This window comes from Limanda limanda, chromosome 18 (assembly GCF_963576545.1).
Source record: "Limanda limanda chromosome 18, fLimLim1.1, whole genome shotgun sequence".
Taxonomy (NCBI): Eukaryota; Metazoa; Chordata; class Actinopteri; order Pleuronectiformes; family Pleuronectidae; genus Limanda; species Limanda limanda.
Window position 1 is genome coordinate 13,396,324 of NC_083653.1, and position 26,253 is coordinate 13,422,576.

At 41.7% G+C, this 26,253-nt stretch overlaps 1 protein-coding gene across 8 annotated transcripts in view; it reads left to right on the forward strand.

Moving 5' to 3' along the window:
- The window catches only part of epb41l2 (erythrocyte membrane protein band 4.1 like 2), a 48,811-nt gene that overhangs the window by 9,531 nt on the left and 13,027 nt on the right, over positions 1-26,253 (forward strand). For 4 of the 8 annotated variants that reach the window (XM_061091532.1, XM_061091535.1, XM_061091539.1 and 1 more), the window contains exons 2-15: positions 6,147-6,370; positions 6,540-6,725; positions 8,007-8,252; positions 11,635-11,739; positions 11,877-11,919; positions 16,164-16,239; positions 17,556-17,652; positions 17,761-17,885; positions 18,066-18,153; positions 19,974-20,126; positions 20,488-20,585; positions 20,986-21,158; positions 22,164-22,249; positions 25,979-26,011. In XM_061091532.1, the coding sequence (XP_060947515.1) occupies positions 6,161-6,370; positions 6,540-6,725; positions 8,007-8,252; positions 11,635-11,739; positions 11,877-11,919; positions 16,164-16,239; positions 17,556-17,652; positions 17,761-17,885; positions 18,066-18,153; positions 19,974-20,126; positions 20,488-20,585; positions 20,986-21,158; positions 22,164-22,249; positions 25,979-26,011 (1,719 nt within the window). In that variant the 5' untranslated portion in view covers positions 6,147-6,160. The remainder of the gene's footprint in view (positions 1-6,146; positions 6,371-6,539; positions 6,726-8,006; positions 8,253-11,634; positions 11,740-11,876; positions 11,920-16,163; positions 16,240-17,555; positions 17,653-17,760; positions 17,886-18,065; positions 18,154-19,973; positions 20,127-20,487; positions 20,586-20,985; positions 21,159-22,163; positions 22,250-25,978; positions 26,012-26,253) is intronic. The other 4 variants (XM_061091533.1, XM_061091536.1, XM_061091537.1 and 1 more) reach the window with 1 other exon arrangement.

The following is a 26,253-nucleotide window of genomic DNA, read 5'->3' on the forward strand; positions in this document are numbered from 1 at the left end:
ATTCAAAAAACTTACAGTAACAAGCAAAAACCTCCTGACCTATATACCGTATACATTCACTATATATCGACACTGTACATTCCCCATGCACCCATGCTTGCTGAATAAGATTTATAATGCTACAAATAATAATACAGTCATTGTTTCAAAACATTGTGATTGGCAAGTTAATACATTTTAGCAAGACATAGTACTTTAAACACAGAATAGAGGGAAAGGGCGATATACATTACTGATGTCAAACAATAACTCTTTAAAATAATATATTTTTTTAATTTTTCTACATTTGCATTGATTTCTCTGAGAATAATTTAATTTAAAAAAAACGATCAAGGATGTTAAGATGACTGATATTTATGAGTAGTTGCTGCAGATCCAAATAAGTCTAAAATATCTGTAGTGAATTTTAATATGGTTTCGCTGTTCGACCATGGCAGAGGTATGCTCTCTACCAAGTGATATTTTGAAATGTCATCGAGCCCATTAGATGGACTAGATTTTCTGCTGTTCTCTGCCCACTAGCTTTGTGAAAATATTGGCCCCTCTGGTACTTGGGGAGTGGATTGCAGTTATGTAGTGCTTATAGTTGTTCCCCTCTTTCAAATAGAGGATCACGTGCACAGTACTCCTGCACAGTACCTAAGTAGCTTGTCACAATGTGGAACAATTGAGATGTAGATTTGGCAAATGCTGTGAACCAAGCACCCTCTTCTGTTGGGTGTGGTGCCTCAGTGATGAGAGCCGAGGGAAAAGTAGCTGCCGCAGTTCCTGTTGGTTCACCACGTAATATCTGATGTGGTTTGAAATGGGTTTTGGACACAGTCATATTTGTTATTGTCACTTTTATGTCCACTAATCTGTATTTGTGCTGTGATAATCTCTTGTTTCCATTGGGGTTTATTGTTGTAGTCCATGAACGTCATTGCTATGGAAACCAGTTCCTCCCCTCTTTACTCCCACTCTGCCCCATAGAGTGAGATGCTGCATTTCATTCCAATTAGATCAATGTTGTCATAGCTGCTTATATATCGGTTTGTTAATAAACAAAAATATATGAAAACACCAAAGCCAGAAAGTTAAACCTATCCCCTCTCTCTCGTTTAAATTTTGCACTAATCCTCTGTCTGTCTCTCATAAAATGTTATCTCTTAGCCACAGACCAGGTCATGAAATTGTTGCTATGACGACAAACCCTAAAGCCCAGTCAGACAGCAATAAAGTTGTAAGTGGAGTGGCTGTCGTGTGTGTGTGCGTGACTCAGGCAGCTGCAATATGTGAAGAATAAAAACAACAGAACACTAAATCTGGAAATGAGTTTCCTGTAGGGAATCTATTGAAATAAAATTGTTGGTTCAGCATCTTCATGAGTTCATTCTTGCTCTTTTATTGTAGGATGTAAAATTGAGTTTTGCAAGCCAACAATTTTTTACAATGAAATATGTCCTAGTTTTGATAATTTAAAGACTAAAGTACACTTTAGAGATTTGTATTCTTTGTGTCTGTTTTCTTTTCACTTTTACATCCACCTCGTGTCAGAAAGGTCGTCGGCACACCCACCCACTCGCGTAAATGTTCCTATTCCTACTGTATATTCTCAAATGGGATCAGTCTGACATTTCCCATGTACTGGAACATGTCTGGATCAACTGACTCCAACATTTGCTTTCTCACATTCAGCCCCTACACAAATTTTCAGGAAAATGTCCTAACTTCAGTAGAGTACTAATTTTTTAGAGAGAATAGACATGAAAAGCTGACTAAGTTTTTTTATTTCCATTCTAATGCTGTGTGTCGCTGTCCATCAGTAATCTGGTACAGTCGGGATGCACAGTAGGTGGAGTCTCTCTCTCTCTCCTTTCTTCTACACCCCTCCATGTTACACATCTCCTCCGCCTCCTCGGCCACGCTCTCCTCTAACTCCCCTCTCTCTCTCTCTCTCTCTCTCTCTCTGGTTTTCTGCCCTCATTTCCGAGAGCGATCGTCCCCGGGGGGAGACAGAGCTCTGAGGGAGACAGGGGGGATGGAGGAGAGAAGATGGCAATGACAGTTTGTAGGACAGGCGTTTGCTAAGGGGTGGGAACTCTAAAGGTGAAGGAAAGGAACATGAACAGAGCGATATAGGCTGCAGGAGATCGAAGAGCAAAAAGAACGTGAGAGAAAGCAGAAAGGAAAAAAAAAAGTTGAAAAAAAGGAAAGGGGGGTGGCAGAAAGAAAGGAGTAACAGGGGAAGAGAGAGCGACAGAAGCAACAATAGGTAAGGCACTTAGTTGTGTCCATCAGCTCATTTAACATTTCATTGAACCACTCATTTAAATATAGAGCAGGTATAACATGAAAACTAGTTGGCTGTGGTGTTTTAAAGGTCTAATCAAGTTCATTTGTGCTTGTCTACTTGTCTTTGGTTCGTGTCTACAGCCGTAACGGTCATGTGCTACATCTTACCACTGAAAGCAAAGTATTGAATGGATGAAATGACTCAAATAATAGGATTAAAATGACAAACTAAAACCGAAATAAATAATGACACAGCCACCTTCAGTGGCAAGTAGCAAGCTAACATGTAAACCCATAGAAAATGATAAGACGAGGAAGTAAGTTGAAATACTGAGTGAGTTTTAGAGGGAAACTGAGATGGAGGGAAGGAGTGGTGGAACTGAATAAGAAGAAACTTCCCTCTTGTGTGTTCACACACGAATACCTCATCTAATTCTACTGGCGCTGCTAGCTGTGTCTGAGTTTTTGTTTATCATGGATCCGCAGGCTTTTCTCTCATGCCCGTTTGTAAAACTGGGTCAGTTAAACACTACTAATCGACAACAAAATTATCGGATAAAACTTAACCACAACACTTGCAGTACTGGCCTCAAGGCAAATTCTGTGTGAAGACATAGAAACGGCAAAACATAACATCTGATCACATCTGAAGGTTTCTCTATGCAGGAGGTGAGTTTGTTACGCAGGGCTGCTACAAGTACATTTAACCCATTGTTGACCCGACTCTTCTGTCACAGATCATGCTAAATTGAATACTTGACTGGGAAGTTTTACAGTCTTCTAACACAGACGCAGTTCCTGTCGTAAATTGCTCACTGCGTAGATGATGTGTGTATGTATATATATATGTATATTAATCATCTATAAGTAGAGGCTGTAATGATGTCACCGCTATTGTTTATATAGACTGTGGGAAGAAGAGGAAAAGAGGAGGGGGCGTTAGGGGGACATAATGCGAGTGGGCGATTGGAGGGGATTGAAAGGGGGCCTGGAAGAAAGGGATTGAGAGAGAGAGAGAGTAAGAGAGAAAGACTGAGATGAGGAGGAGATGAACAAAGTTTGAAGAGAGTTAGAACAATGTTGCTGGTGTTTTAACAGTTGTAGAGAGAGAGGGAAGGTTTAAAGCATAGCTAAGTGACCGTGACAAAAAGCTGCCCTGTGATGCCAACTCACAAACACACACACACACACACACACATTCATAATCCCACAACTAGTAATTAATCCAGCGGTGGGGAACCTTTTTCCTCACAAGGGCATCTTCAATTTTTATAACATCCCTCGAAGGCCATACAAAATTATGAAACACATATCACACTTACCTTTGTGGAACTGTTTTCGTGAGGCGTCGGATGTCAAATGGTAGTGATGATGATGATGATGATGATGATGATGATGATGATGATGATGCTATTCACAGCTGGTTTAGAATGTTTGGGTCAGTCAGTCTTGAGCAGAACCTCAAAAACCCTACAGATTGTAGAACTCAAACAGAGAGAGGTTGTTGCAGCTTTGATCTCGCGTTTGCTTTGCAGCTCAATGATCTTGTGTGTAGGTTTATAAATACACCCCAGTTGGATACACATTTAACAGCCTATTGAATATGTTCAGTTCTGTTGACTTTACATGTCCTGAAAACCTCCTCCAAATGCCTGTGGGAGTTTTGCAAACTCAACAGGATATTTAGATGTCGTGGCAAACTTGTTCTTACAGAATAGGAAAATGCAGTGTTCGCACACAATGCAAAAGTTCCTCGGCGGCAACAAAGCACTTCTTCACTAATTCCCCTTCTGAATGGGGTTTCGGCTTCTTAGCTATGAGCTCACTCACCCAAAGACTTGCCTGTATAATAGCGTCTGTTACAAAATGTGGTCATAAAGCTGCTTATTGGGCACACAAACTCTGCTGATTTAGATTTAACTTTTACTAAACACCCTAGTTTAGCAGCGTGTTTCCAGCTGTATTGGTGCTGGAGATAAGCCCCTTTTCATCAGTTATGGCCTGTCCATGTTAACTGCTGGCACACTGGTTTGTTTATTTGTCCATATCTCTTGGAGAGCACAACATTGAGTCTACTTTTCTTTTCTATACAGTTGCCATGATGCTTGTCAGCGATGTAGCTCAACTGCTGCTTGTGTGTCTTTCACCTTGACTGTGACTTGACAAGCATACCAAATCTGCAGGGACCCTCTGAGGTTCTCCACCCTGAGCTAGTTTAATGAGAAACATAGGGTCTCAGAGGGAACTGCAGTTATTTGGTACCTGCACCAGAGCTATTATAAGGACTTCTATGGTGATAGGTAAATTGAAAAAGACATAGGGTATAAATGGAATAATTTGCCTCAATCACAAGGACATAATATGTTTGATTCAGTGTATTTGCTGTGTAATTTCACTTGGATTTTATCATATATAAGAGATACAACAGAGGTATTTATTAACATTTGCACACAGCAACATACACACATCTGTAGCCATCTCTCCTGCTCCCCTCCCTACCTCATTAGCCTATCATGCATAAGGAGACCTGTTCTATTTTTACCCCCACCCCCTCCCAACACACTGCTGCTGGGCTGCAAATCTGTGCGCGTGTGTTTGTCCTCTCTTATTGAAGGTGGCATGGCAGGAAATAGAAAGTCGAGAACTGGTGAGATGGTCAGGAAGTAAAAACGAGATGATGTAATGAATAATAGAATCAGAGGGAGGAGGCCAGAGACAGAGAGTGTGGCTGATGAAGAAAAACAGGGTTAGAGAGATTCAGAGCAGTTACAAGGACAGCGGATAACAATGACTTAATACTGTATGAATCATGCCTAAACCTCGGCCTGAGGCTCTGTACAAAAAGTCAGACAAACACAGCCTGTTGGGATGTTGTGTTTATGTGTGTGTCTGTGTATGCAGGTACACTGCACATCCTGCCCTCAACTTGCCCCAAACTTGCCCTCAACTTGCCCTCAAGACCAATGTCATGGCCATCTAGAGTTATCAGCAAATTAGTGTCACGTTGAATAACGATGTGCGTTGCGTTGATTGGCCGTGTGTAGACAATGCTGCCAAAGATTATTTGGGTTGAAGAGAGCTTGTGTGTCTGTGTGTGTGTTGACCGAAGCTGCAGGGTAAAACCAGTGACTCAGATATTAAGAACTGAGTAGGTTGCCTTCCTTCACTGCGTCGAGTTGTGGGCACTAATGTGCACGACTTCTTGTATCCAGCTGCTGAGCTGTTGACCCAGATGAAGCTCGCTGTGTGACATAATGACATCCTAAACTCTTGTGTTTTTGTGCGCTTTGGTAAAGGAGACGGCCCAACCCAAGAGCTAATGTTTCAAACATCTATGATCTCATTCGCTAACATCTGTGTAACAAAGGACCAAGACTCACTCACATGTGTAATCCTAATATATTTAGTCTTGGTGTTTTATTGCTTTCATTACATAGCCACAGTACCCAAAAGATTTCAGATATTCTTTTAGTGTACGGTACTATTCTGTCTATTTCCAATTGTTAAGAAAACATTGAAAGCACTCAAAGCTAAAAACCATGCAACCACGGGCTCATTTATAAAAGATACTTAGGCTAAAATCTAAGCTGCCTGCCATCAAAAATTTATGTTGGAGCCAAAATGTGTGGCGCAGTCGGTCTTTATGCAGCTCTAAAATACCCACAGTCAAGACAAAATGCAGTCTTATTCCAGTTATATCATTTTCAGTGTGCAAGTGAATCTGTATCCATATGACCCAATGACATATACCCTAGATAAAATGTAATTATCATCCTCATAATGTCAGCTTCATTTAATTTTACTATTAAAATGTTTCGTTTTTAAATCTCATCCATTGCTCCTCCATTACTCCCCTCTCCCTCTCTCTGCAGATTGACCCGTCACCATGACAACAGAAGTGGGATCTGAGACAGAGGTGAAGGAGAAAGCAGAGGAGTCAGCTGCTCAGCCAGACCAATCGGAGAAGGCAACAGAAGAAACCCAGGAAGTAGTGAGCGCGGAGGGTGACGAGAAGGAGAAAGAAAAGGAGAAAGAGGGGAAAGGAATATCTCGATACCTGCCAACATGGCTTAAGAAGCAGAAGTCTCAAAGCCAGGTGCAGTGAATTCACACTGATATAATTATATTGTCATGGCAGAATAGAAAACCCTGTTTATATTATTTAGCAGAACATGTTTAGTATTCTTATCATAACTGGGAATAAATTAATGAATATCCATATTGGGTTTTTTAATACTGTATTTTTTCCCCCTTGACCCATGAAGACCTCTCCAACCAAGGAGGTGCCACCCACAGAGGAAGCCAATACCACTGTGGAACAGGAAGAGGAGGGGCCTGCCCCAGAAGTTAACGGTCACGCAGAGGAAGTGGAAGAGAAGGAGGCAGTAAAGTCGGAGCAAGTGAAAGAAAAAGAAGCAGAATCTCATTCCAACGCCAGCGCAGACACTGAGGTACCAGTCATATGTAACTCTGAGAGATGAAGTATACAGGTGGTCTTCCATTGGTCTTGTTGTAGGATGACGTACATGTTTTTTCGACTTAGGCCGAGGTCTGTTTGGTTATTCTGTCAGCATACAAATGAACCGTGATATGAATTAGAAAATTACAGAGAGCACACAAATTTAAAGCAATCTGTGGCCTGGGGGTTTGGAACCTCTGAGCGGAAGGCACACAGTGGAAAAACACACACACCTCAAAGCAGTAATTCATCTTGCAGCACATTCACCAAATCTTTAAAAAATTGTTTTTACTCGTACAAAATCCCATAGTGTAAAAAAACAGGTTACAATTATTTTTGGGACATTTTGTGCTTGGCACTCTGGAGTCTTTCATGAGCATGATGTGACCAGGGAACCTGCTGGGACAGGATGTTACTGATCCCAGCCAAGAAACAGTTCTGCAAACAGTGCGGAATTATAGATCTTCTCAATTAAATTAACTTATTCAGCCAAAAGAATTGGATAAGGATACATCCTTAAATGTTGAACTACTCCCTAAACACAGAGGTGCATCTCCTCTCGTGAAATTATCCTGCAGTAGTTTGGATTGCCTGTTAATGTCTTGTTTTAATTTATGGAATCTCTTCTGTGCATCAATGGCTGGGCTACTTTGCTGCTTTTTTTTTTTTTTTTTTTAAGAAATCACAATTTACCATATTTATTGGCAATGCTGGATTGATATCAAAACTGTTGGATACACCACATTGAGGATAACATGGCATCAAGTTGGTAACTAATCACCAGTGAAAAGTCTTTTGCCTGAGCAAATTCCCTCTTGAATCTGACATTGTTTTGGACACTGACTTTGTTAAAATATTCAGTGAGCAGTCACTGTTAGACCGATAGTTGGATACCATTACTCACAATGCTGTTCTGACAATTCACAGCAGTGCACTCAGACTGTTTAAAAATGCTGCTCAGCCACATAAACGATTCCATCCAGTGATCACATTAAGCCACCCGGTTCCACCCAGTGACATCAACTTTTTGGTTATCAGGCCAAAAAAAAAGCCTGTAGCTTCTAACAGCTCCTTCAGACTAGATGGGAGAGAGTGTTCTCTCTAACATGCTTCAGACGAGCAGCTTTTAGGGGATCTCCCTCATGCTACTGAACTAATGGGGACTTTTCAAGGAGGAGTGGTAGTTTTTATGTAAGGGGCGACAGTGGGAGACCCTGCGACCATTTGTGATGTAACTTTATTTTTTCCCCTCGCTCCTTGCAAACTCCATCAGCCTGCCAAGGAAGAGAAGGTGGACGAGAGTGCTGAGAAAAGTCCAGAAGAGACCAAGGAGACAACAGAGGGAGAGGGCGCAGAGGAGGAGAAGAAGGAGCAGGAAGGAGAGGTGCAAGGTGAAGGAGAGGAAGGCCAGACCTCCATTTTTCAGTCGCCTCTTCGTCTGGTGAGGAAGACCAAGATGAAACTGGTGGTCTGTCATGTGAGCCTACTGGACGGGACTGACTTCACCTGTGAGGTGGAGGTAAGGAATTTGAGTATTTATTAAATTGTAGGATTTAGATTTAGCTCATTTAAGTATTTTACAAACAATGCTTTCCATAAATCTTCCTTTCTGTTTGTCAGTGTATTTCAGTGATGTTACAGTGTTTTGTCATGCTGCTGCTAATTGTAAAAGCAGCCGTCGCACATTTCCTTGACATCTGTTTAGATAAAGCAAACAAGTGCCAAGAGTTTTAGTTCTGTTTTGATCACACGTGATCAAACCAATGACTCATGTAATTCAATCTCTCCAGGATTTTACAGGCTAGAAAAGGGACTTTCATTCATGCGTTTGTGATCCACTACAATGTGGCTTTTATGTGGAGCATCAAAGAATTGCGTTGCATGGAAGCAGAACTTTGTTGTTAGTAAATTTGAGACCTTCATTTCACACATCTGGATCTTCATGAGACTCATGATTCTTGCGTGGGGGGTAATTGGTGAAATTCACAGAAACTCTGAAGATGGGTCAAACTTTCGTCAACTATTGCAATGTCCTGGAGAGAAAATTACAGAACGCGGACAATGTTTCAGACATTCCACCCTTTATTGCAAATGTGTCATGGTGTAAGATAAAAATAGTCCCTGGAACGACCAGCAATTCTCTATGGGAGACTGATTACTCGCTAACATACAACACACATGTCACTGTGAAAATCAACAAGTTGTCTTTTCATAGGAGGGAAGTTTTAACTGGCTACTGACAAAGGCTTGGCTCATTGTCTGTCTTAAGTTCCTTTGCTTGTCATGTAGGCCACACGTGCTTGGCAGTGTGTCAATGATGTAATGGCTAATAGGATCAGATCCTGTGTGTGTGTGTGTCTGTGTGTGTGTTTTGAGAGTTGGGCTTTTTAACTTTCTGACTCAAACCGCAGTAATGGCAGAAGCAACCACTCACAGTGTTGGGCCGTGGTTGAGCGGATAAATGCAGAGCACGCTGCGGGGGCTTGTCTGCTGCCCAACACACACACACACACGCACACACGCACACACACAAACCTGGGAGATTATGGGGGTCCCACCAGATTACTGTTCTGCATCTGCTACTCTAACAACACACGTGCCCTCCAACCCCTGACACACACTCGTACATATGTTAGGTATTCACAAAACCACATGTCCCCCACATTGTTGTCACAGTGTCTGTTGCAAAAATAGATAAAGAAAAAAAGAAACCAGATGAATAACAATAGTAACAAAGCTGTAATTTTCTGACTAGATGTTTGTCATTTTGGATAAAGAGAGTTAATAATTTTATGCAATCATGACTGCAGCTTAGTCTCCAGTTATTATTCCAAATGTGTGTTTTTCTCAATGTTAGAATCACAATGTCATAAATGTTTATTTCCCAAGTGGCAAACACGTTTTTAGTCGTACTGCTCCTCATATTCCCACGCTCACTGACGGTCAGTGGGAAACTGCCCAGAATAACCACCGTGGAGGTCAATTGGGTGGCTGGTTCATCGACCCCTCAACAGAACACCGAGTGTTTTCCAGGTCTACATTTTCACATTTGATCTGGGAATTTGAAATGGCATCTTTGCCACGGTGAACCCGCTTCCTAATCTACAGTTTGCCACCGCCCAACAGCATGCCTGTGAGTGTCTGCGTCTGTTTGAACAGTAGCTGCTTTGTCTCACAACAGATAACGCTGATACTGCAACTAACTGCTATTGTCCAAAAGTACTCACCCTCTCACACACACTCACACATGCTCACACACACACACACCTCTCCCTCCCTCCCTCCCTCCCTACACTGGCATGGTTAGTTTGCGAGAGGGAGAGATGCACAATGCATTCCAGAGATTAAATTTTCTCTTTTGCCCAGGCTGCCTTCAACACACACGCACGCACACACACACACACACACTCTCAGACTCTAACTCCCTGTCCATTCTTCCATCATCCATCTGTCGTACTTATTAACTGATTGCATCAAATTTATTACGATGACACAGCTTAATACATAATTTATTAGTTGCCGTGCCTTGGATGCGAACCTTGGCCCAACTCTCTTCAGTGGTGAGTTTCAAAGGGGAGCCTCTGTGTCACATGGTCTTAATGCTGTTTCAAAGAATTTCATTAGTATTGGTTTCAAAAGGGTTTTAGTGTCACACGGTATAAGCACCGTTTCGTAGAAATTCATTAGGGTCTCAGTCAGACATGAGTCCGAAGGTATTTGTAAATATTAGCCCCGGTTGCTGTGGGTTTGGCATTTACTGGCTCATGTTTACACAGACAAACAAGATTCAAACAATAATTTCATCACAATAGCTCTTATACTAAATATTATTTAATATATTATATCATTTCATAGGTGTTGATCATTTAATTCATGACTTCTTACCTCTGAATCTTGCAGAATAGATGTTTGGTACATATTGATTTATACAATGTATTCATATTTTTGTGTATATTGCTGAGGATACAAGCTTTAAAAATAGGAGGTTCTACGCCTTTTATTTATTCCCTCCATGCTTCTTTGTAAAAGTCTCTCAAATCATTGTTGTATAGTTTTTTGTCTGACAGACACACACAAATGTTTGGATGAAGAATTTTTTTAAATTCCAGATCTTTGTAATTGCCTGAGGATGTTAGACAGTTGCCTGTAGGTAGTGCCTTGCTCGGAAGTGCATCAGCCCAGACGGCGAAACCCTGAAAGGTCGCATTGTTTTGGTTTTCCGAACTGCAGCCACACTGAGAGCATCTATGCGGCGCATGTGTCTGCAGATGTTTCTAGTTGTCCCAGGACAAGGAGAAAAATGCCCTCTTTCATCCCCCCTCTCATTCCTATTTCACCACACTGTCTGTGCAATGCCACTCTCACAGTCTGTCCACCAGCGCCAGTCCGGGGCTGCGAAGGCCCACTGAAAAGAAACTGGCATTATTAAATTATTTCATTCTTTCTCATCGTTTTTTCCACCCTCCCTCTCTCTGTCTGACATTCTTTCTGTCCAAAGGGCGCCGTTATGCGTTTGTGTGCTTGCACGCTCAAGCATGCATCCACGAATGTGTGCTAAATGTCATTGTCATACTTGAGTGTGGAGGATTTTATGGCCAAGGGTCTCTTCTCGGATTATGAAAGAATGTGTAGCCCAGAGACAGATGGAGAGACTGAAGAAAAGATCAATATAAAAATGATTTTGATCAAAGAAGGAACAGAGAAGCTTTGGTTGAAAGCTATGGACAGAAACGTAAATGTTTTTTTCAGGGAATACTCTTTCTGTCACATTTTTCAAGTTCTATAATGAAATTAAAAGCTTGACAACTAGAAACATTATGTAGTTGCTGTTAAGATTGTTTTGCCATCCAAATTGAATGTACATATTATAATCTTTGTGTTCATCTCTCTCTCTCTTACAGAAACGTGCAAAGGGGCAGTACTTATTCTTTAAGGTGTGTGAGCATCTTAATCTAATGGAAAAAGACTACTTTGGACTGACTTACAAGGACAGCCATGAACAGAGAGTATGTATCCGCACACAAGCATACACACAGGATGTATTGTCTGTAAGTGTGTAATGTAAACTGCAGACATGTACTGTATGTCTGGAGAGTGTGTCACAAATTGTGTTCTTGCTCTGTGTTTTATCTCCCGTTTCCAGTGTTGGTTGGATCCCACTAAGGAAATCAAGCGGCAGATACGTAGTAAGTTTTATTTTTTTCTCAAATTACAATCTTGGGTTTTGATTCTGACTGGGTTAATCCATCCATCCATCCATCCATCCATCCATCCATCCATCCATCCATCCATCCATCCATCCATCCATCCATCCATCCATCCATCCATCCATCCATCCATCCATCCATCCATCCACCAACAGTAAAAGGTGTTTCACATGAAAAGTAAAAATACAATGCATAGATCAATGTTCAATTAATAAAACATAACAAGTATCCTCATACCAAAAGAAAAACAAACTGCGTCAGAGTTCAGTCATACAAAAGCAGAGAAATCTGAAACCAAACAACAACAGTGTGGCAACGTGGACGGAGTTACCAGCGTGTGATCACTGTTTAATTATTTATCAATCTCTTTATTAATGGTGTTAATTTATAAATGTAGGGCCAGGTGTGGCAGCCAATCTTTTCTCCACTGACCTTTGGAAGCACGCAGCATGTCTGTTGCAGTTGAAGAGGCGTCAAGTTTTTATCATAATCAGCTTTTTTAAGTCTGCTCTCATTCAAACTGAGCACAGCTACAAAGAGGGTGTTGATAGAGCTCAGGTTACTTAATTATTGCCACTATTTCCCCAGTCAATTTAATTTGGTTTGCATCTAATAAGCATTGTGTGTTACTTATAGACTGTTGTCATTAGAGGGGCAATCTGTAAGAACTTGGCCAACTGTTGAATTCATACTCCAAACAAATGGGGGGCAGCTATTACTAGAAAGTTGGGGCGTCGACTCTATAATGAGAAACAAGGAAATTAGCTCATTGGTTCCTCCTCCTCCCACCTCCTCCTTCCTTTGTGTCTTAGTCAGACTGGCCATTTGGACATCCAAAGACAGATCCTTGTTGGCTGTTGCATCAGTGTGGCAATGTGCAATCAAACATTTTAAAGTTTTTACCGGCCCCCTCTGTGTGTCATTCAAGACATGTATTAAAGTGTGCTGCATGCAAGTTCAAGAACTGGGTTCACTGACCACTTGCAAGTAAGTTTCAACCCTCACACACGGTTAATGTTAGCTTGAACAACTATAGGGACATAATGTTTTCCAATGTTAACCTTAAGTTATTGTTAGACTGACAACAGCGATTTCACACCCAGTCTACCCAGTAAGAGAGATGGGGAAGATGTTGTGGCAGCAGGAGCAGAGGACAAGCCACGAGAGGTTAAGGAATGCAAGCAAGAGGAAGAACAGATAGAGCAGCAACAACAAATATGAGTCTGAGGAAAGAGTGGAGGGATGTCACAGGGTGTCTGAATATTTTTCTTTTTGAAGAAAATGTACATAACTTTAAAATTACACTTTTAAGAGGAAGACTCAGGAAAAAAACATATAATTTTGGCTCATAAAGGGTTATTTTAGAATTAGTTCATGTGAGGTAGTTATGTCTGGGGGAGTGAGGACTGTGTGTGAGCCTCTCAGACTGTGGTGAGAGTACATGCCTGTGTTTTTGTGGCTGTGTTGCTGTGTGCGCCTGTGGTTCATGGATGAGTGGTGTGTGCGCGTCTGGCTGCATGTGTTCATTGGTTTACATTTTTCTGTGCGTGTGAATGTTTATACAGAGGAAGAGAGACCGTATGATCATGTGCATCTGTGATCATGTGAGTGGGATGCCTCTCTGTGTGCAGCACATATGACAGGCTTGACTCTGTTTGGCTCTAATGTACCTTCGGTCTACACTTGGCCGTCATAACTTTACCTCACAAACATGGAAGACTTGGACAGGGATTCTGAGAAGTTTGCATGGCTACATCCGTACCACTATGTTTTAATAAAAAAAATGATCTAAAACACGTGTAAACTTAGCCACAATGATGCGTTTGATAACTTAAAATTGTAGTAGTGTGGACGTAGCACAACCAGCCGTGAAATTCAAGCAGCTGATGGTTGTGTTGTGTTCTTAAAGCCTTGTCCAGCCTTTGAAATGAAGTGTAAAATCTAAAATAGAGGTGCTGCGAATGAATGTCACTTGTATAAAGACACAAAAAGCACAATATGAACGGTCAGTAACTTGGTAGATCAAGTTTGCTTATTGATTTCTTTGGGGCTGTTAATTAGTGGTGTTGGAATGAAAGTTCTATCTATGGTGAAGCTCTACATCTCAGACCCCTGCAGGTTACTTTGACCAGCGCAGTCAGTATGGGTGTGATTGCTTGTTGTATTTCAATAAATGTCAGTAGATTCTAGGCGCTAGAATGAGTGAAATCTGCTCAACAAAAATATACTGAAAACTTGTGTAGTAAGACACATTCTTGAAGATTTGTGGAGGGAAAGAAGAAGAAAAACATGCCAATTGGACGATTTAAAGAAAGTTGGGAAAATGTGACGGCAATTGAGATCAACTGAGAAAAACAAGAGTGGAAAACTTTGAAAACTGATCCATCTGAAGTCAAAACTATTTCCATTGTATGAAAACCATGCCTGGAGATCAGCAATGAAACTGAAAGAAAAAAAAAACCTGTGGTACTGAGTGAGCTTCTTAGATTTCACTGCTGCCGATAATAGGAACAACATTGCATCCCACTTCATGCCCAATTTCACTGGAAGCCGAGCAGAAAAGTTGAAGTCTTTCCTCAGTCCAGTCAGTGGGCCTCTGCAGCGCATCTGGCCACTTTCAATGTTGAACAGCAGCACTCATGTTCTTCACTGCTGTGATACTATCAGTGCGCTGTCATTACACATTTCCAGCCAATACAATTCACTTCCTCTGTTGTGAGCTAATAGACAGATGCTTTGATTCTTATCGGTTTAACAAATAAGTAATGAAGAGAAGACCTGAGATGAAATTCAAATTTAGCTTCCCTAGCTGCTGTTGCACAAGCATTGCTGGGAAGTTGTTCAGTTCTGCAGTTTTGCTCAGAATTTTAATTGTGTTATTACTTGAAACCTTTTACATACTCTTATGGTCAGAAAGTGCATACTTTCTGTGGGTGAGAAGATCTCGCTCTGCTTTGAGCATTTTAAGTTTACACACCTTTATTTATGTGTGTATATATATATACACCAAAAACCTATATGAAAAAAAAAAAAACATGATATGTCTCCTTTAAAGAAATTGCTTACCCCCTAAAAATGGTGGGGTTAGGGGTGATCAATAGAAACTGTCAATATGAAGTGAGTGGAGAGATGCTGCCAGAGAGAGTGTAGTGGTCCTGTTATAAGGGATTGGGTGTGTTTTACTGTATAAATATCTATACATGTGTGTTTATATAATCTTTGGGTCTTGAGGAGGAATGGTAGTGTAGAAGGACGAAACGGTCACAAGAGACCCTCAGAACACTCACACACTTAACACATGTCGATATTCACTCACCAACACACACAAAGATTAGGAAGCAGAAATATCTGCTCCAGATGTTGTTGTACTGTCTATGTGTTTACATTAGGTGTCTAAATTGTTATCAGCGGAAAAAACAATAAATCTTCTTCACCTTTTGCAGTGAGAGAGTGTTATTGTTAAATTTCCTGAATGGAATTCACAGTGTCCGCCGTCCTTCCTGCTCCTCAGGGACGCCTGCATCGCTGCATGTGAGCTTTTAATGCTGTATGTCCACGTGTGCGTATACGTGCCTGTGTCATGACCTTGGGTGAGGAAGTAGTCGTGACGTGACGTCACCTTCGCCCCAATTGAATTTTCCAGATGATGCGATATCTATGTTTTAGCCCAGCAGTACAGAAAGGGGGGAGATAGTAAAGGGCGGCAGGCATGGTGGGCAGTATGGCGCCCTGCAGGGATGAGAATAGGAAATTGGAGCCGAATGGAAACTGTAATGAAATTAGTCCGATGCAAAAGGAAATGGAGAGTAGCAATCATGAAGCCGTTAGTGGTGATGTTGTTGGTGATGAACATGTTTTTGTTTCTGATGATGATGATAAAGATTACAGTTCGGTATTTACATAAGCTAAGATGGGGGTTATGTAATACTTGTATTTTGTTTGTGTGTGACTGTGTGTGTGACGTACCAAGCTTAATGCTTTCTAAAAGCTGCTCTGTTTTAGTCGCTCACACCCGATTTTCTCTCCCAAACACACACACACAGATGGAATAGATGGCATTAAAGAGAAATGTATAGATAAATCCATATCAATGCAGACTGGCGTGATGCTGAAATGGAAATCTTGCGTTCCATGTTTTTCATATTTTTGTATGCCATTTGAATACATTTACACTAGTGTGTTTTAAAATTACACTAAATAATAATGAATCTCCTTTTCTCTAGGTAACAACTGGCAGTTTTCATTCAATGCCAAGTTCTACCCACCAGACCCTTCACTGCTCACTGAAGACATTACCAGGTACACACACACACTCATTGGCATATTTTTTATGCCAGCCCAACTAAATCATCACAACTAAAGTATATACTAACCTGAACCTTGAAACCAGGTCTTAACCCTCAAACCAGTCTCTGAAAAGGTGAGGACCAGCAAAACGATCCTCACTTTCCAAAAATACTATACTCTATACTCAAAATGGTCCTCACAAATATATAAGTACAAGTATACACACACACCCCCACACAGCCCCACGAGATGTACCAATGTTCACATAAATCTGCATTCATTTATTTGCTATGGCCATTGGGGAAATGGAACAAGCTATAAACACGCATATTATCACCTTTTTAAAGTGGTTCAGCAAATGTTTTAGCAAACAGTTTCTTATTTACAGAGACACAGTGAAATCAGCATTAACTGGTATTTCTGGTCACTTGACAAATAAGGCTTCAAAGTCTCCATTTAGCTCAGCTTGTGGTCTTCACCAGCATCTGAAAACAATGTCCGACTCTTATGAGTCTCTCCACATATTCCTCTACTGTTTGTTCATCAGCTTGTCTTTAACTTTGCCGGCCTCGGTGTTGGGCAGTGCTGTACAGTTGATTCATCCGGCCCCATTTATACATATGCACACCCACACGCGGGCATGCTCCGAGCACACAGCATTTAGGGTGAAGTGTATGTCTAATGGAGCGGACAACTTCTCTGATGGTTGTAGCTAAAGGCTAATTGAGGACACACAAACACGCATATAATTACTCAGACAAGTACAAACAAGGGACCTACTGGTTTCTGTTTCTCCTGCAGCAGTATAGAGGCAAAGTTCTGCCTATTCATCTCTTTTTAAAGTTTCAGTCGACCTCCTAATTCCACAGATTTTACAACAATGTTCTCTCACATAAATGCATTATTGTCCTGGGGCTGAGTTTTGCTTCAGTGAAGAGGAGCCCTGTAACTGGATGCCTGGGGTTTAAGCCTCCATGTCACCATGAAGTGTCCGTGCTGCTTAAGTGACTCTGAATGACAGTCAGCAGCACCTTGAGGTGTCCGCATTAGTCACTCACACAAGCTCCATTCACATCATGAATTCTTCCGTAGAGGACAGCTTACTCGGTCCAGAATCAGCAGTTCACTAACTGCAAATCTACATGTTATGCAACTGAGTTTGTGTACGTGATGGAGAGGATTAGACATGCAGTTATTCCAACATACCAGTGTGCAAGGACACTAAGAAAAGTGTACAACAAATCCAGCACCGAACAAGGATATTTAATCTGCTCCGTGTGAATACTCAGATTGAACTAAAATCCAGTTATTTTTTCTCTCTCTGACAGGTACCTGTTGTGCCTGCAGCTCCGTGAAGATGTGGCTTCTGGTCGACTGCCTTGCTCATTCGTTACTCACGCCCTGCTGGGGTCATACACCTTGCAGGTAAAATACTTTATGTCTGTGCAAGTGGGTGTTTCCGGATGTGACTCTCTTGGCTTATTTGTCTCAGAATTATTGAGGTGACATGTCTTTTTAAATCGTTTTTTTCAGGCAGAATTTGGTGACTATGAACCGGAGCAGCCTCGCCCTCTGGACAACATTGGCCAGCTCACCTTTGCGCCCAATCAGAACAAAGAGATGGAGGAGAAGATATTTGAACTCCACAAGTCTCACAGGTCAGGGAGGACACGGCCATGCAATCCAAGTGTTACCTATGCCTTCTTTTTTCATTAAATGCTGTAAACCCTGTAGTGAAGGGATTTACTGTGTAATCTCACCATTATGGATTTGTACCACGTACATGTTTTTCATCTCAGAGTGTTTGTAGTAATGTAGTGTCCTTTCGGTGTGTTTAGGGGAATGACACCTGCACAGGCTGATGCCCAGTTTCTAGAAAATGCCAAGAAACTATCCATGTACGGAGTGGACCTACACCATGCTAAGGTACGGAAGATTTATCTTCTCCCTCTACCTTTCCTCTCTTTTTTTCTCCTCTTCTCTCCATTGTTGACATCTGAGGATTAACAGAGTTTCTTTGATGTGGGACAAGTTTGCTGGTGTGTTTGAACGTCTGTGTCACTGTATCTTTATATGTGTGTGTGTGTGTGTGTCAGCTGTGCAAACACTTAGGCAGGCCTTTGCCATGGGAACAGTCCGTCTCTCTCACTGGGATAGCAGGTCATCCACAGATAGTGTGCAATTTTTCCATGTGTGTCTGAGAATGTTTGTGTGTCTTTGTGCGGGATGGGTAGAAAAGATGGGTAAATATGCATGAGGGAAAGGGAGAGGAGTCTTTAAATAGAAAGAGAGGATGTGGGATTGAAGACACAGAGAGGATGCAGAGGAATGGGGTACAGATATAATTGGAGTGAGATGGGGACATATCCTTTAAAGACAGAATGTGGCGAGTCCCCTTTAAGGACATGCTCCACTTGTTTGCCGCACAGAGAACCAGAGGAAAAGTGGAGACAGCAGCACAGGGAGCGTTTTGAAAAGTTGAAGATCTTTTTTTACAGCATACCAAAGTTGTGGGAATTCAAGCAGCAGATCTATTTCTGTCCTGCACCATTAATTCATTGTGCTATTTTCATTGCTCCGTGAAATCTAAAAAATATCCCCTTTTTTAAAAACACAAAATTATCAGAATAAATTAATTTTTTTTGTTTATGAAAAGGGAAATTTGACACATTTAAACCATACATGATTGTGTGCAAGGCTTTTCAAGGATGGTGTTTGATAGTTTCCCTCTATCAACAGAATAATTGTGGAGTTTAGTGTGATATCTTGTGTCAGTCCATCAGAATTAGAAGTAAAGACTTGATTTATTGATTATTGTTGAACGTTGATGTTAAACAATACAAAATGGCAATATCTATTTTATTATTAGTTTATATATGACTCATTTGCATTAGTAACTAAGCTAAAGAGAGTATATATGAACTGATTGAACTAAGTTCACTCTAAAAAAACTTTATTCAACGAAAATTGATAACTGTTTTTTACAGGATCCTTGAATGCACTTTCTGCATTAGGTTTAAGTATTTATTCAAAGTCAACCCGTCTTGTGACAATAATTGATGGCGGCCACCTTATTTTTGCTATAAAATGTTGAGTTATATTACACAAATGGACGTCTATAGCAGATGGTTGGCAAAACCTTAAAAACTAAGCCACTCTCCTCCAAAGTGAGCGACCCAGCGATAGTGATCACCAGTAAACTCAACTTCAAACACCACATGTTTCTTCCTGCAGACACTGAAGAGTCATTGTTTATTCACTGAAACAACAGAGAGCAAATGGAAACCAGTTTACTACTCCATGTACCCTGTCAGTGTGTCCCAGTCTGAGTGCTGAAATGTGTCTATAGTGAAAGCTCCAGGACAGAGATCGATGAGCGGCTAATAGCATGGCGAGGCCATGTGACATGTGTGTATGTCCCAGTAAAACAGTCCATTATCAACATATTGCCTCCACCATTAGTCCAACAGATTTTTCCTCTGTTCATTCACCTCTATAATCAATACCCCCCTTACCATTACCAGATGGCTTTGGACTTAAAAGCTTTGTAAGTGAGCTAGTCTGCTGTGTTACTGTGCTGTACAACTGTGTGTGTGTGTGTTTGTGTGGTGCAATTGAGTTTGTTGACTTTAAGCAGACTGCTTTAGAAATCAATTGATGTATGGTGTGATCTGATTACGAGACTAATCAAGAATTTGATAATAAAATAACTTTAAAGTACATTTGATCTGTGTGTTTTTTCTCAGGATTCTGAGGGTGTGGACATCATGCTTGGTGTGTGTGCCAACGGACTCCTGGTTTACAAAGACAGACTTCGGATAAATCGTTTCGCTTGGCCCAAAATACTGAAGATTTCATACAAGAGGAACAACTTCTACATCAAGATCAGACCAGGAGAGGTGTGTAATCAGACACATACACATGCTTTGGCTCAACGGTCGACCTCTAACCAGGAGGTCAGCGGTTTCAATCCCAGTCTTCCCCAGTCCGAATGCCAGTGTCCTTTGGCAAGATACTGAAACTGTACTGTAAACCCCATTTGAGTGGTCATCAAGACTAGAAAAGTGCTATTTGAATACAGGAGGAGTGGCGCCTGTGTAAAACATGCAGGAGACGGGGCATGGTGTCTAATGTATTATTTATTTTGTTCAGTTTGGAAAAATAATACCACGCAGTGTCTGTCGTGTGCTAGAAATGTGATTTTCTTCCTGTGGTGATTAAAATATCTTGATTGTGGCTTCTCATTTTTGTCTTCGATAGACGGAGCAGTTTGAGAGCACGGTGGGATTCAAACTCCAGAACCATCGATCTGCCAAAAAGCTGTGGAAAGTCTGCGTCGAGAATCACAGTTTCTTCAGGTAGAAGTGAAAACACACACACACACACAATATGAAGAGCACATGTATTGTATATGGACATGGATTTCAGAGATTTACCGTCTTGTGTTTGTGGTATCGTAACAAGTCTGATGCTCTGGAGCAAAACATACACAATAATGCACAAAAATGAAAAAAGTGCTGTGTTTCTGCGTTTGTAGTGTGTGCTCCGACTGCGTGTTTGGAAGAGAGAGAGGAATAAGCTTTAATATCCTGTTGCAGGATGCGTTGTCTGGAAATATTTTGTTTCTCTTCCACATGGAACTGCAGCCATTTAGTGTTATTGCAAAGTAAATCACTGAATATGTTTTCAAATGTATTCACCTCTGCTGTATTCCCTCATCTCTGTTTTCCTTCCTCCATCTGTTTCTCGTCCCTGTAGGTTAAACGCACCAGAGCCTCCTACCAAGGCCCGCTTCTTGACTCTGGGCTCCAAGTTCCGCTACAGCGGACGCACCCAGGCCCAGACCCGCGTGGCCAGCTCCCTCATAGACCGACCCGCACCCAACTTTGAACGCACCTCATCCAAACGCATCAGCCGCAGTCTGGACGGAGGTAACACAGACTCGCACAACGCTCAAAACACCGCATTCCACCAGCTTCACTCTGAACAATATTTAATGAATGGACAGAGGGACGGAAAGAGGAATGGAAGGAATGATGGGCAAGTGGAAGCAGGGTCATGGATGGAGGGAATGTGTGCGTGTGTGCGTCTGTGTTGGTGTGTGTGTGTGTGCGTGTAAAATGCTCAGTCTGACCAGATACAGGAAATAGCTGCAGCATATGTTTCCTGTCACACTGAGAGAGACTGAAGGAGAAAGAAAGAAATGAAAAGAGAGCATGTCATGTGTTTGTCAAAGAAAGAGGCCCCTGTAATGAAAGAAATGCCTCATGTAGATACACAGCAGTGCATTCTGTGACACACACACACAGTTCATGATGAAAAACATGGGGGAGAAAAGCACGGATCACAAAATCCGACACAAAAATCGACAAGTACACAATGACTCCAAACTGTGAAGTGATCTCATGTGCTGTCAAAGTACCTGGGACTAATTATGTCTATATTCCTGCAGAATAATTATACTTTATATATTTCATAGTGCTTAAAATCAGTGTTTTCATTATATCAAACACATATTTTATTGTCTTTTTTTGGGGGGGGTGTTCCGGATTTGTGTAACAGCACCTCATGAAGCTGTGTGCTTCTGTTTCCTCTGTGATCTTGATGATTTATTCCACTGACTGACAATGCCCCCTGCTGGACACTTTACTCCATTACAAGGCATCATCATTGTTAAGGAATAAAATACAGGAAATTCCCATGTTTAGTTTTTGAAGTATCATGGCAATAACCTCAATCCAAACTTCTGTTGTCATTGCTATTTGCCCTTGTATTGGGATTAAATTGACAGCTGACTCTGACCCCCATGCATACTACTGGGTTTATGCCAATGATCAATGAGTGGTCAAAGATCAGAGCTGTGTGTGCAAGAATTAGGCAACATTTGCGGTCTTTATTAAAATATGCTTTTGTTTGTGTATTTCTTTTTCCTTCAGCCCCAATGATCAGCATAACTGAGGCTGGAAGGGACACAGCTGAGAACGGACGTGAGCCGCACCTGGAGCTCCACTCTGATTCAAAGGTGTGTGGGCGTGTGTGTGCAAATGTGTGTGTGTGTGCGTACATAAAGGGTGGATAAAACGTGTGGGTAAATATTTGCATGTTAAGGACAACATGACCAGAAAGAAAGTTGTAGATCAAGTCTTTTTGTTTGTTGTCATTGTAGTGACTTCACATTTTCCCACAGGTTCTACTCATGTCTTTTTGTGTCAGAGACGATCTGTATTTATTTCGATGCAGAACTTGTATCGAAAAGACTTAAAGTTCTGTTATGTGATAGAGCGATGCCCTCTGGTCTGAGGGTGTGGACAATAAGAGTCATGTGCTTTGGTCATTTCTCCTTTCTCATGATTCTCCTCTATTAGGTGGAATACCTATCCACCCTCCGCTTTTGTCTTTTGAATATGTGAATACATACATGAACGGGAGCGGGAACACAGACCAACTAGACTGACAGAGAACATATCTTAGTATTTAAAACTTTGGTTTTTACTACAGCAGCTAAAGTAGCAATTCATCACAACCCCGAGGCTGCAAACCTCTAGATCTACTCATGAGTCCTGTACTGAGGATCTGTGTCCAGTCCTGAACTAATCCAGTCTCTGCCCAGCACAAGACTATAATGTGGATTACAACAGTTTGCGATGCATGCCTCCTGTCCCCCCCCCCACCTTCCCTTTCCCCCTCCCCACCCTCGCTCACACCCCAGCACCCGTGCACTGTGGATCTCTATCTGAACCTTCCCTTTAGTGGCGGCACCCTGTTGACACGACTGTACTCTGCACTATGCTGTGTTCACTTTTAACCTACTGTGTTGTGCTGTGCACTGACTAATGTTATGTCTCTTCCCCTCTCTCTTTTTTCCTTCACACATTTTATTTTTGCTTTTTTTCACTCCCCTCTTGCATGCCGTCATTTTTGCCACCATTTCATGAAAATGGAACATCGGCTGTTTTCTTTTTTAACGTATTTCACTTCGCTGCTGCTTGCTTCACTTCGTGGGTGTGTGTGCACGGGTCTTCGTCTTTTCCCATGTCTCCTGGCTGTTTTTTTATCTCTTCCCCTGTCTCGTTGAATCCTTCTTCCCCTCTTTTTCCTTCTTCTTCCTCCTCCTCCAGTCAATCTTCATGTTTCCTCTCTCCTTCTCCTCTTCATCCTCACTCTCCTCCATGCCCCCATCCCTCGACTCCATCTCTGAGCTCGACAACGGCCTGTCAGACATCTCCGAAGACGAGGACCATATGGACGACACGGCCTCCTCACACACACCCCTGGCCCCCCCGTCTTGCGTCTCCATCGCGTCCAAACAGCAATTGGCTGATTCTAAACAACTTGCACAAAACCCTCTAGCCATTAGCCCACTCACCAACTCCCAAACATGCACTTCTGAGGTTTCAGGAGTTGAGGAGAGCTGCCAGGCTGAAACCAGAGCAACGTCAAATTGGCAAATGTGGTTCTCTCTGAGAGGGGTGGTGAAATATGTTTCGTTCGTCCTGTGTTTTCTCTCCGTGTCGAGAAAGAATGTAAACATGTTTCATCCCACAAAGCTATTTTCAGGATTACTAAAGAAACTGCGATTTTTGACCCTGACTGTGTCTAAGCTAATGTACCAGTCTGCAGAGAAACTAAAGATTTGTACCCTTAGTCTCCCCCGAATAACGACGTCCCGATTACACCAAATTCTAAACGGTATGGCAACAAAAAGTAATAATTTTATGACCCTTGTTACCCGTCAATTCCCTGCTAAGTTCATTAGTTTGGTGCCGGCTTGTCCTTTGTACCCAACACAGCTACGTTTGCCCTCAGTGTCTTCTCTCCCCTGTCCTCTAGCTGTCTCTTCCCTATCCCCCCTCTCTTCTCTGTCCTTCACCTCTTACCTTTTCTCCCTCCTGACCACCTTCTCTCGCTCCAAACTAACAGCATCGGTACATCGCTACCTTTTAAACCCGTCCCCACTGCTCCTCCCTTGCCTGTTAGTCGTCTTCCTCTTAGTTGTGATGCTGACAGCGAGCCAGTCGTTGGTCTTGGCCCTGATCTTAGCCGCGCCCCTCGGCCTGACCCTCTGTTACCTAGAGAACATGGTCTCCAGTCAGCGGAGGGCTGTTCTGCCCAGGTTTGTCACTGAACGGTCGAATGATCAGGCTGACGATCAGTTAAGCTCTGGTTTCGGCAGGCAGGCGTCTCCACTGACGCAGATGAACACGCCTCCTCGCATCCGGCACCACGCTCACACAAGTGCCACCTGGACACAAGAGATGTGCGATCCTGCTGCATAAACCCGCCCACTCATACAACCTGATATCCCACCCACAAACCCTCTCCCACTCCTCTATGTTTGAATGTCTTAAATTTATATCTGTCAGCAACACGTCCTTTACCTGACTTTAATTTATTTTTCTCACCCCTCCGCCCTCCCAGCCCCACTGTGGTGTTTATAATGAAGAGTATAGAATAGAATAAGCAAGATTAAGAGTTAATATAAGAAGATTAATAATGAAAAAGAGAAACTATGATTATGTTGTTAATATAGCTATATAAGAAAAGTATATCAAGGGATGTAAATATCATACAGAGACTGTGAATGAGAAAGATTTAAAATTTAAGTTACAAGGGCAAAATACAACAATATGCAATGTTGTGGAGAACATATTTTGAGAGCAGTTTCCGCTTTCATGCTTAAAAGGTATCCCGCCTCAGTGCTGCAGATTAATATTGCACTCATCCAATGATGTAACGTAATGGTATTTACTGGTAAAATGCTCATTTTAAAACAAAATAAATCAGTTGCTGCATTTGGCCTTTTTCGTGCAGAGAAAGGATTAGTTGTAGATTAGATGTTGCAACTGTACATAGAGATAACTACTCTAAACCCTGTGAAGCGTATTGAATTTGTATATTGTTGCTAATGAATATTAAGAGTAAACAGTGTTACACTCTAATCCCTGTGGTTCAGGGCTCTCTCCCAACCCCTGTTTGCTTTAAGTAAATGTATAGTGGCATTTATATGGCGGGCACATGTCAAAAGAATAGAGGCACATTTCTCTCATTGTCAGAGTTACTAAGTAAAGTCTCTCTAAATGAAAGCTGGTCTTTGACAAAAAATATCATCCAGGTGGCACTTGGCTCCATGATCTTTGATTTAAAATGTATCCCTGGTGTCCTAAAAAGCTGCACAAGAGCTGTCGTAGCATTTTACTTTGCAGTGCATACAGTGAATGTTACCTGGTTTTGAATATGTTCTAAATTTGTATCATAGGATAAGAATATACTTTAAAACAGACTTTAAAGCTATCTTTTTAACATTGTACAATAGCAGTCAGTAGCTGTCTCCTGTTACAGACCCTCCAGTTCTCCTGACATGTTTAATGGGTTTGTTGGTGTGGTGCTAAAGCCACATGACCAGCAGGCGTCCCTAACGCCGAGGTTGCTGGGGGAAGAACGTTTCCATTATCCATTTCACATTTCTTTCTTTCTGTGGGCCCCTATATCCATTTTGTAATGACTACCATCTCCATGGCTACCACATTGAAGGTTAAGGAGGTGGACTTAAGCCCTGGTGATGTTGAAGCCACATCTGCCCAGGTCGGTAGGGCCTGTCTTCTCCCAGCATGCTTTTCAAATTCTTCAGAAAAATAATGTAACGGTAATAAAATATACGAGTGCAAAGATGGTGGTGAATAGCGGAGCACAAACGTGTAGCAAACCTAATCTGTCCTTACTCTCTCTCTCTCTGACTTTAACCCACCCACAGTCACTTGGAGCCGATGAGGTTACCCTCTCCCAGGTTCATACATTGCTATTGGTTATTTGATTGTGTATTTGGTCTGTCAATCATTTGCTCTGCCTGTGTTGGTTGGTCTGTTGGTGTGGTTCACTCCTACAGGGTGAAGTTGCCCTAATGCGAAGACATTGAGTCAGTTTTTCAATTTCTCACTTACTTAAGACCCAATCTGGAATATGTTTGCATTAAAACAACATTTAAATACAAAAAAATGTAAGACTGTTAAGTTATAAGCCTTTTTTTTT